The 11957-nt window shown below is 44.7% G+C and overlaps 2 protein-coding genes across 2 annotated transcripts; one reads left to right on the forward strand and one right to left on the reverse strand.

Annotated features, from left to right (window-relative positions):
• Positions 1–489: 489 nt before the first annotated feature.
• Positions 490–693, reverse strand: CCR75_004225 (uncharacterized protein; the record flags this gene model as incomplete). The annotated part of the gene is made up of 1 exon (XM_067962312.1): positions 490–693. The coding sequence occupies one exon, from the start codon at positions 691–693 to the stop codon at positions 490–492; it is 204 nt and encodes a 67-aa protein (XP_067820232.1).
• Positions 694–1281: 588 nt separating this feature from the next.
• On the forward strand, positions 1282–1539 carry CCR75_004224 (uncharacterized protein; the record flags this gene model as incomplete). Its single annotated transcript, XM_067962311.1, has 1 exon — positions 1282–1539. One exon carries the CDS (start codon positions 1282–1284, stop codon positions 1537–1539), a length of 258 nt encoding a protein of 85 aa, XP_067820233.1.
• Between the last annotated feature and the right edge of the window lie 10418 nt (positions 1540–11957).

The raw sequence follows: 11957 nt of genomic DNA on the forward strand, positions 1-11957 counted from the left end.
GCCACACACTTCATTATACAACCATGTCTTTGTCGAATCTTGCAAAGACACTGAATGCCATGAGGTTTGCTTTTTCAGATACAAGGATGCATACTGTTAGCAGCAATACCTGAAGGAGCACAAACATAGCTCCTACCGGGATTTGAACCCGGATCGCTGGATTCAAAGTCCAGAGTGCTAACCATTACACCATAAGAGCATCGAGCCGAAGTTCCGCACATCAATCTTTACTAATCCTAATCAACATCGTCAGTATGCTTCTGTCATCAATATCGGTGGCTCTGGCGAAAAAGACCACATTTCTCGGCTCCGAAAATGCAAACATTTGTTATTGTCAACTTACTTAAAACGTGCCTCTTGCGTTTCTAACGGCATTTGCAAAATTGTATTTCGACTGAGGTTCAAGAAGTGATGAAGATAGGCTAGCGTCATTGTACGTTCCGACCATACCTTAGCAGCCAAGAAAAGCAAGAGCTAATTCCTGGCCATCTAATGACATCGAATCCATATCAATGCATGACGGTCTTTTTTTCGAGAGAATGCGGTGACCATAGCAGTAAACAAGCTCCGATCTTCCGAATGGTCCATCTTGCGTGGACTGCTTTGTTTGGCTCCACTAGTAGCAGCGCATTGCAAGGTCCTACCGGGATTTGAACCCGGATCGCTGGATTCAGAGTCCAGAGTGCTAACCATTACACCATAAGACCACCCGACTAGTCCAATGCTTTCGGGTCTCAGAACAACTTTGCAACGACTTTGTAAGCACAGACTTCGTCTCCGTGCTAATGCAAGTGTTCTGCTACCAGCAACATACGAAGGTGGACATTAAATAGTGTCCACCGGGATTTGCTCTCCGATGGTTGGATTCCGAGTCATGAGTGCTTGCCACACACTTCATTATACAACTATGTCTTTGTCGAATCTTGCAACGACAACGTATACCATCAGGTTTGCTGTTTTCAAGTACGAGGACGCGTATTGTTAGCTGCAAAGCTTAAAGGTGCACAAACATAGATCCTTCCGAGATTTGAACCCGGATCGCTGGATTCAAAGTCCAGAGTGCTAACCATTACATCATAAAAGCATCGAGCCGAAGTTCCGCACATCAATCTTTACTAATCCTAATCAACATTGTCAGTATGCATCTGTCGTTAATTTTGGTGGCTTTGACAAATTAGTCCACATTTCTCGGCTCCGAAAATGCAAGCCTTTTTAATTGCCAACCTACTATCAACGTGCCTCTTGCGTTTCTAACGGCATTTGAAATATTGTATTCCGAATATGGTTCAAGAAGATATGAAAATAGGTTGGCGATATCGTCCGTTCCGACCATACCTTAGCAGCCATGAAAAGCAAGAGCTAATTCCTGGCCATCTAATGACATCGAATCCATATCAATGCATGACGGTCTTTTTTTCGAGAGAATGCGGTGACCATAGCAGTAAACAAGCTCCGATCTTCCGAATGGACCATCTTGCGTGGACAGCTTTGTTTGGCGCCACTAGAAGCAGCGCACTGAAAGGTCCTACCAAGATTTGAACCCGGATCGCTGGATTCAGAGTCCAGAGTGCTAACAATTACACCATAAGACCACCAGACAAGTCCAATCAATCGTCACAGAACCTATGCAACAACTCAGTAAGCACAGACTTAGTATCCGTGCTAATACAAGTATTTTGGCTCCGAAAATACAAACACATTAAATAGTAACCACCGGAACGTGCCTCCGACGCTTCAAACAGAGTCACAATACTGCATTTCGAATATGGTTCAAGAAGATATGAAGATAAATTGGCGTCACCGTCTGTTCCGATCATAACTTAGCAGCCATGAAAAGCAAGAGCTAATTCCTGGCCATCTAACGGCATCGGATCCATATCAGTGCATGACGGCTTTTTTCTCGATGAGTTTTAAAAGCTCTAATCGAGCGCTGAACTCAGCCCTTTGGCGGTTCAAACGTCTGTTTGAGTCCAGCTTTAAAGGCATCTAGCGACTCAAAGACATATGGGTCGCGCAACATAAGGCCTAGTGCCCAAGTTATGGCACGATCTGCCAAATTTGACTTGCATTTGCTCGTCGACGATGTGACGAGCCTTTATGGCATCGTCCAACTCGACGAACCATCTTAAGAGGGATTCTTCTTTGACTCTTCTTTACTTGGAGATGTCAATTTTTAAGGTTCGGAGCGACGCGTGTGTGTCATTCCAGGTACAGGGGTCTGAACCTGTTACAACCCCAACAGTTCTTCCTGTTGAGAGCCATGCTGATAAAGCAAGGCTACTTTCTACTTCGCTTTGTTAAGCTCATGTTGTATGAGCTTGGCGATGGCTGAATGGAGAGCATCCCTGTCTAAACCGGACAGCATGGCCAGGATGACATCGTTTCCTACGGTCGAACTCATTCGTTTGACCGCACTCCTTTCTATGTCTCTAAGAAAGGAGTAGCTATCACGCGAAACGTGATGTGTATTTTCATCATCATTTAACATGTCCATATCAAATGATAGAATCGTGGTCCTTGGAAGACTACAAAGTGCTACCAGGTGTAACGGGGCACTGCCGACATGTACTGCTTTAGTACAAGTCCACTTTGCACTGCTTCAGTGCGAGCGGTTCCTTACGACATTTCACTTACACTGGTACTTGCAGAGGAAGACTCTCTTTATAACACTTGCTTTAAAGAGGATTAAGAGNGCCACACACTTCATTATACAACCATGTCTTTGTCGAATCTTGCAAAGACACTGAATGCCATGAGGTTTGCTTTTTCAGATACAAGGATGCATACTGTTAGCAGCAATACCTGAAGGAGCACAAACATAGCTCCTACCGGGATTTGAACCCGGATCGCTGGATTCAAAGTCCAGAGTGCTAACCATTACACCATAAGAGCATCGAGCCGAAGTTCCGCACATCAATCTTTACTAATCCTAATCAACATCGTCAGTATGCTTCTGTCATCAATATCGGTGGCTCTGGCGAATAAGACCACATTTCTCGGCTCCGAAAATGCAAACATTTTTAATGGTCAACTTACTTAAAACGTGCCTCTTGCGTTTCTAACGGCATTTGCAAAATTGTATTTCGACTGAGGTTCAAGAAGTGATGAAGATAGGCTAGCGTCATTGTACGTTCCGACCATACCTTAGCAGCCAAGAAAAGCAAGAGCTAATTCCTGGCCCTCTAATGACATCGAATCCATATCAATGCATGACGGTCTTTTTTTCGATAGAATGCGGTGGTCATAGCAGTAAACAAGCTCCGATCTTCCGAATGGACCATCTTGCGTGGACTGCTTTGTTTGGCTCCACTAGTAGCAGCGCATTGAAAGGTCCTACCGGGATTTGAACCCGGATCGCTGGATTCAGAGTCCAGAGTGCTAACCATTACACCATAAGAGCATCGAGCCGAAGTTCCGCACATCAATCTTTACTAATCCTAATCAACATCGTCAGTATGCTTCTGTCATCAATATCGGTGGCTCTGGCGAATAAGACCACATTTCTCGGCTCCGAAAATGCAAACATATTTAATTGTCAACTTACTGGAAACGTGCCTCTTACGCTTCTAACGGCATTTGCAATACTGTATTTCGAATATGGTTCAAGAAGATATGAAGATAAATTGGCGTCACCGTCTGTTCCGATCATAACTTAGCAGCCATGAAAAGCAAGAGCTAATTCCTGGCCATCTAACGGCATCGGATCCATATCAGTGCATGACGGCTTTTTTCTCGATGAGTTTTAAAAGCTCTAATCGAGCGCTGAACTCAGCCCTTTGGCGGTTCAAACGTCTGTTTGAGTCCAGCTTTAAAGGCATCTAGCGACTCAAAGACATATGGGTCGCGCAACATAAGGCCTAGTGCCCAAGTTATGGCACGATCTGCCAAATTTGACTTGCATTTGCTCGTCGACGATGTGACGAGCCTTTATGGCATCGTCCAACTCGACGAACCATCTTAAGAGGGATTCTTCTTTGACTCTTCTTTACTTGGAGATGTCAATTTTTAAGGTTTCGGAGCGACGCGTGTGTGTCATTCCAGGTACAGGGGTCTCAACCTGTTACAACCCCAACAGTTCTTCCTGTTGAGAGCCATGCTGATAAAGCAAGGCTACTTTCTACTTCGCTTTGTTAAGCTCATGTTGTATGAGCTTGGCGATGGCTGAATGGAGAGCATCCCTGTCTAAACCGGACAGCATGGCCAGGATGACATCGTTTCCTACGGTCGAACTCATTCGTTTGACCGCACTCCTTTCTATGTCTCTAAGAAAGGAGTAGCTATCACGCGAAACGTGATGTGTATTTTCATCATCATTTAACATGTCCATATCAAATGATAGAATCGTGGTCCTTGGAAGACTACAAAGTGCTACCAGGTGTAACGGGGCACTGCCGACATGTACTGCTTTAGTACAAGTCCACTTTGCACTGCTTCAGTGCGAGCGGTTCCTTACGACATTTCACTTACACTGGTACTTGCAGAGGAAGACTCTCTTTATAACACTTGCTTTAAAGAGGATTAAGAGCAAACTATATTAATATAATTAAGTTATCCTATTTCTATCTTTTTAACACGAACTTAATTATGTACGAATGCAAAATATGTTATAAAGTCCCATCTGTCTCTCTCTTTGCGCGCGTCCAGCGCTGACTGGACCGCGGAGCAAGTAGATATAATGGCCTTTACCTACCAATGGATAAGATTTTCCGATTCTCTATGTAAAGTAATATTCTCCAAATATTATCTACCGTTTAGATAATATATTAAATGAGAACCTTTAAGTATTCATTTCATTTAACGATACTCCCCGTTACACACTGATTTGTTACGCTCAGCTGGCTGAAGGTGGCTATGGTTGCGCAACGACAGCGAGGTCCTTTATGATCGACCCTCCAGTCGATCTTGGACTTTCGCACGGTTTCTTATAGACAGGCGCCTAAAATTTATTCGATGTTGAATTTGTAGCAAGCATATAGGAAAAAACTGTATTATTGTATTGAAGTGTCTGCGTAGCAATCTCCTTATCTTTTGACTTGGATGTTTTTAAAATTAAATTATGTATTGCGGCTCCTGACACACTGCTCATTTGTGCTTCTACCAGCGATTGGCAGCGTTGGTCAAACTTAAATAAACCAATCAACAATAGTCTTGTCTTGTTGCTATTATATTACCGTGTACAAAAATATTGGAAATGTTAAAGTAAAATCATTAGATGATAATATTTTACACTCCTCATTATTTTCCTCTACAGCGCATGACACTTAAAACCAGCAACTTTAGTTGCCTGCAACAATCGCTAAGGCTTGGCCTAAAGACAGATTACACAGGAACGAAGCGTTTGGGAACAATGATAATGCCCAAAGCTTCCCTCCACAAGTCTCGTATTTTTATAATTTCAACTTTTCATGAAGCACTAGACTCGCAAAAGTCTTCTAAAGTTTGGCATTTAGCCTTTGCCGAAGAAAAATTTCCGCCTACAACTTTTTTTGTCCTAACAAATATTCTTTTTTGCACGAAAACGTCAATGAATTGTCGATAACTACTGCTTTTCAACAAAATATATGGGTACATCGCCACTTGCTTCGATAATGCTCCGAAGAAAACATCGGCAAAAAGTTGATTGATAAAATGTGTAACTGAAGCACCGGACACAATAGGCATCTCTTTATGTACAATGATGAGCTTGTTTGAAGTTCCGCTTGTTCCTGCGTTTGTAAAAGGCGACAGATTTTTATCAAAAGCTATATTTTACACGGTCTTTCCTTGGCATCGGCTAAACACTCCATGCTTGGCTGGTAATGATGGCGATTTTAAGTAAAATACTAGGCTATAAGGCTGAAGTTCTTTGCGAAGGTTATGTTGTATCAAAAAATACATGTGGTAAGAAAGCCGCAGGTTGACATTCGCTGTAAAGTAATATTCTCCAAATATTATCTACCGTTTCGATAATATATTAATGTGCAACCTTAAGTGTTAATTTCATGAGCGATACACCCCGTTTCAAACATAGGGAATCGGAAAAGCTTATCCATTGGTAGATAAAGGCCATTATATCTACTTGCTCCGCGGTCCAGTCAGCGCTGGACGCGCGCAAAGAGAGAGACAGATGGGACTTTATAACATATTTTGCATTCGTACATAATTAAGTTCGTGTTAAAAAGATAGAAATAGGATAACTTAATTATATTAATATAGTTTACTCTTAATCCTCTTTAAAGCAAGTGTTATAAAGAGAGTCTTCCTCTGCAAGTACCAGTGTAAGTGAAATGTCGTAAGGAACCGCTCGCACTGAAGCAGTGCAAAGTGGACTTGTACTAAAGCAGTACATGTCGGCAGTGCCCCGTTACACCTGGTAGCACTTTGTAGTCCTTCCAAGGACCACGATTCTATCATTTGATATGGACATGTTAAATGATGATGAAAATACACATCACGTTTCGCGTGATAGCTACTCCTTTCTTAGAGACATAGAAAGGAGTGCGGTCAAACGAATGAGTTCGACCGTAGGAAACGATGTCATCCTGGCCATGCTGTCCGGTTTAGACAGGGATGCTCTCCATTCAGCCATCGCCAAGCTCATACAACATGAGCTTAACAAAGCGAAGTAGAAAGTAGCCTTGCTTTATCAGCATGGCTCTCAACAGGAAGAACTGTTGGGGTTGTAACAGGTTGAGACCCCTGTACCTGGAATGACACACACGCGTCGCTCCGAAACCTTAAAAATTGACATCTCCAAGTAAAGAAGAGTCAAAGAAGAATCCCTCTTAAGATGGTTCGTCGAGTTGGACGATGCCATAAAGGCTCGTCACATCGTCGACAAACAAATGCAAGTCAAATTTGGCAGATCGTGCCATAACTTGGGCACTAGGCCTTATGTTGCGCGACCCATATGTCTTTGAGTCGCTAGATGCCTTTAAAGCTGGACTCAAACAGACGTTTGAACCGCCAAAGGGCTGAGTTCAGCGCTCGATTAGAGCTTCTAAAACTCAATCGAGACAAGCGTGGTGCTCACGCTTATGCCCATCACATACGACTCTTACCGAGTTGTATCACGAATAATCCAGTTCATAAACACACGGTGGTTACGGTGCTCATGCAAGGTCTTGCGGATGGTCCCGTGAAGACCTATTTGTTCCGCGTGGAATTGGATTTGCTTTAAGAAGAAATATCCGTTGCGGAACACAAGTACATTAGCTTGAGACAGGCTCAAGCTAGTTCGTCATCGTATCGTCCTCCAAGACGACGTGAGCTTAGAAGTCCAGAACTTACGGACCTTCCTTATGTCGAAAGCGAGAAACCTCGTTTTCCGAAATATTAGCGATTGCAGAAATGCAATTCCCTTCAAAAGTTAGGACACTACGTTGATGTGCAGTGCCCCACACCCAATATCGAAAAGTACTGAGCGTAATATTGGACCAAATGCCAAAAGGTACAACGGTCGCTGGTCCGACCTTGTTGCGAAATCGCAATAGCGAGGCGGACCGCCAAAAACGGTCGGGTTCAGTAAAGGCGCAACGCCGTACTGATCGAGCAGCCTCAAGAGAATTTGCAAATATCTTGACGAAAGGTGCTCCAGACACACAGTCATTATGTGTCTCTGCACCTGGCGATGAGGTATCCCTCATCACCTTGAAGTTAAAAGCGACATATGATTTGTTGCTTAGAGCCCTAGTGAACTGTAAATCGTCGAATGACTTTATTCGTCGCCAGTCGCTAGAGGGTCGAAGACTCAAATATGTTGGGTGCGACATCCCTCCAACGAGGATGACGGTGCGTCTAGCGACCGGCGCATCGATAACAGTGTGAAACGCGTAGTGAAATTATACTACACGTTAAAAAATATACAGCGTGATAATATTTTCAACGTATTGGATTTGAATGACAAATAATGTCATCCTAGGTTTACCTTGGCTCTGAAAATTTTGATCAGAATCAGCTGGCAGCATCGATCCGTAAGGATGCCTGCCACTTGCTCATCACATTTCCATCTGATAAACGTCTTGGAGCGTCCGCAAGCGTGTGAATGTATTACGAGTGAGTGCGATGGACTCACTTGTGATACGGTCGTTAGTACAACTGCACAAGATCACAGTGTGATTATTAATCCCCTGTGGAGTCAGCTTCCGGCGGCTGTGCGAGTGCACAGGCAGCGCCGAAGGTCCACCACTCAAATAAGTCGAGAGGATTGAGACATGAATGAACGCCTAGCGGGCGACATCCAAGGAAGAAACCGGTTGCCAAAAGGGACAACACAATGATCCTAGGTCGAGTAGAGATTCGTCCGTAGAGGACCCAACTGTGGTAGCGCAATCACATTCGTAAGACGTCGAGGGAATAAGTCCCGACGTACTTGATGAGAAAGCTCCTCAAATACTTAATGCTGAAGTGACTAGACTTCAGTATCCCGAGGAATTAATCCCTCGGTAGCCTGAGGAAAAAGGGTCCCAGGGAGGAACCGAGACATTGAATGTCTTAGTTAATGACGGATCAAGAGTAGGCGCTTATACTCTTGATCTGTATGCGCCTCCGAAGTTAACTTCGGAGATAACTCAATTACCAACCCTAGAACCTAAGCGGTTCTTGAGAGATCTGCATGGTGGTAAAATCAAGCAGATCTGCGTACTCGTCACAGAGGACGATTACGTAACCGACATTCGGTCAGCGGTAATTTTTGCAGAGAACGAACGGGTTCTCAGCAGCTCATCGATGGACGAAAGTGTCCTCGATGTGAAGACTCGGATTGAAAGATACAGTACTCAATCTTGGGAGTCACTCAAGGGAAATCCTCTATACGAGGATTTAATAGAATTCAGGGATGTATTCCCTGAAGCAGTTCCATGCGAGTTGCCTAAGGATAAAGGCACTCGACATGAGATCGGGCTCAAACTGGGCTCGAAGTACTGTGTCATGAACCAGTGGCCACTGCCTTGTGAGCAAGTACTTGCGAGCGACAAAGTCTTTATCGATCGATTAAAAGCGGGCCATGTGAGGGAGTCAACCGCTTCACATAGCTATCCGACCTACTGTGTGCGAATAGCCACAGGAAGGTGGCGGATAGTGCACGCATTCAATAAACTGAATGCTGGAACGGTACCGGCTCGAACGCCGATACCTAGAAAGGACGTAATTATAAATGGTATGTCTAAGAGTACTAACTTTTCGTATATGGATCTGATGAATGGATTTTATCAGATCCTTAAGCGTGAACGGGACATCCCGTACACAGCAGTGAGCACTCGTAGCGGGATTCTCTTGAAATGGCTACTTATGCCACAGAGCTTAGTAACGCCCCTGCAACATTCAATAGATGCGTAACGAATCTGTTGAGACCGGTGCGAGAATTCGCACCGAGTTACTTTGACGATGTATTTGTCCACAGCCGAGCCATGGATGGAAAGACGGACGTGGAAGTTCATAAAATTCACGTTCGTCAGGTTCTTACACTTATGCGAAAGCATAAGTTGTACGCAAATCTCAAAAATTGTATATTCGCTGCAAGCGAAATACCACTTCTTGGGTGCATCGTTGGTAAACGTGGCGTGCGCCCTGATCCCGTAAAGATCAAGGCAATTACCGACTGGCCAGTTCCAGTCGATGTCAAGGGACTCAGAATGTTCCTTGGATTAGCGGCGTACTTGCACAAGTACTCCCGCAATTATGCCAAGTTGACAATTCATCTGTTTCGTCTCTTGAAGAAAGACGAGAAATGGTTATGGACGCTGATTGTCAGCGTTCCTTTTTTTAAAGGTATCAAGCAAAGCTTGATGCAACCGTCCATCTTGGCGATTGCAAATAAAGACAGACCATGCCATGTGGTCTGTGACGCCAGCGATTTCGCAATCGGCTGTGCGCGGAGCGCGTCGTCTGTTACCAATCGCGTCAGCTGCAACCAGCTGAACGCAATTACTCAGTGCATGACAAGGAACTCCTTACCATGAAATATGCACTGGCCAAGTTTAGGGTCTATATCGTCGGAGATAGACCGTTCATCGTATATACGGACCATGCGTCATTACGCACGGCCGTAAATAGCCCACACCTCCCGAAAAAATTGGCGAGGTGGCTATCCTTTTCGCGGAGTATAATTTCTTCGTGGAATATAACCAGGACGACTTAATGTCATCACTGATGCGTTATCACGCCGACCCGGTTTCGAGCCGGCTGCGCATTCCAACAGTGAAAATAATCCCACTGTTGCAACACTCAGTACGATTGTTCCGTCATTAACCTTAGTTGATGACATAAATAAAGCCTACAAAGAAGATAAGGACCTTCTATGTTTGATGGATCATTTAATGAATCCATCCGATAAATCTTTTAAAAATCTACCGGCTTTATATCGATCGGCATTCGATCGATACACAACACGTAACGGCTTATTGTATTAAACAGCCGTGACCGGCGACACCCCACGTGTCGTCGTCCCAACTCACAATGATTTGTGCTTGCACATCATGTATGAGTGTAACGATGCACCAACAAGTGGGCTTCGTGGACGTGAGAAAACTTGTCTCACAGTAAGTCGCGACTTTTACTGGGCCCGCTAGTATCAGTTCGTGCGCAAGTACATTAATGCTTGCGAGGTATGCCAACGGGTGAAGCCTAGCCCTTCATCCCGTGCGCCGCTCCAACCTCTACCACTTCCGGCAGAGTGTTGGCAGTCCGTATTTATGGACTTCGTCTTCGGATTTCCCGAAGACGATCACAAAAACAATGGAATCCTTGTTTTTGTAGACCGATTCAGCAAGATGGTACATCTTACTGCACCCACCCAATTAGAAAGATCCTCTAGTAAAAGGGGGGGATTCTCACGAGCAAGTTATTTCTGGATCATGCTGATCACGCGTCGAAGTTAACAACGACGCGAATGATGTCGATGTCGAAGTAATCAACATCGAAACTGAGAAAACTCTCATGGCAGTGCGCACAAAGCGCACTGAAAAATACAAAACAAATGAGTTAGCAGAGGAATTTCTGCTGACTTGAGAATTAGTCATCCGTTTCGAACAGGATTCCATTGCTAACGCAGTGGACCGTCAGAATCGGAACGTAGACAAACATGTAGTAGTACTAGGTCATTAAATTTAAATGAAACGTTCTTTCATTAAAATTTAATGACCTAGTACTACTCTCTACGGTAAACTTACCTAAGCGTGTAGTCACTCATGTGGGTAGCAGTAAACTACTACCCAAGTTCATTGGGCCTTTCCGTGTACTGCATCGCAAAGGCAATACGTAAACAGTAGGATTGCCACGTAGGATGCGTTCGCATCCTACATTTTGCGTTGGTCGGCTCCGCCCGTACAATCAGCACGCGGTTTCTTCCGAGGACGGACCTGACCACCCTTTTCAAAAATCCTTAAGAGATTCTTGTGGTCACGAACCAGATTCTCATGCTGAAACTGGAGACTCTCATGTCCGGTCCGAAGATCCTCGAAACTGCGATGAGCTGACGAAAGCTCATCACGAAGAGCGTGACAATTCCGTTCGTACTCTAACATAGAGAACGCACTTTTCGAACGGTCTTGAAACCATTCGATATGATGAGCCTGCACCGTCTGCTCTAACGAGCGCTTACCGCGCTCGTGATCCAGTCCTTCCTCCAAATCATGGAGGAAGCGATCGAGTTTGCCGATCTTCGACTCTAGATCCGACACATGGGTTGGATCTAATTTCTCCTACTCCACCACAACCATTGGTGGAATCCCACGGTGGTCAACGTTTCCTTGTCGAACATAACTCAACCACCGTGATGTAAAGGGGTAGCGAACGAGTTATCTTGTTCGCTGGCGCGGTTATCCACCTTCACATGACAGCTGGGAGCCTCGTTCCCAGTTGATTGTTGACGTTGAGGGCCTCGTCCGTCAGTACGACAAGATCCATCCGAAGCCATTAGCCTGACGATGATCAGGCGACTGTTCTGTTCTCCCCGAGTCGGCCATTTCGTCCGACTCGCA

Source organism: Bremia lactucae, linkage group LG1, assembly GCF_004359215.1.
Source record: "Bremia lactucae strain SF5 linkage group LG1, whole genome shotgun sequence".
In the NCBI taxonomy this organism is placed as follows: Eukaryota; Oomycota; class Peronosporomycetes; order Peronosporales; family Peronosporaceae; genus Bremia; species Bremia lactucae.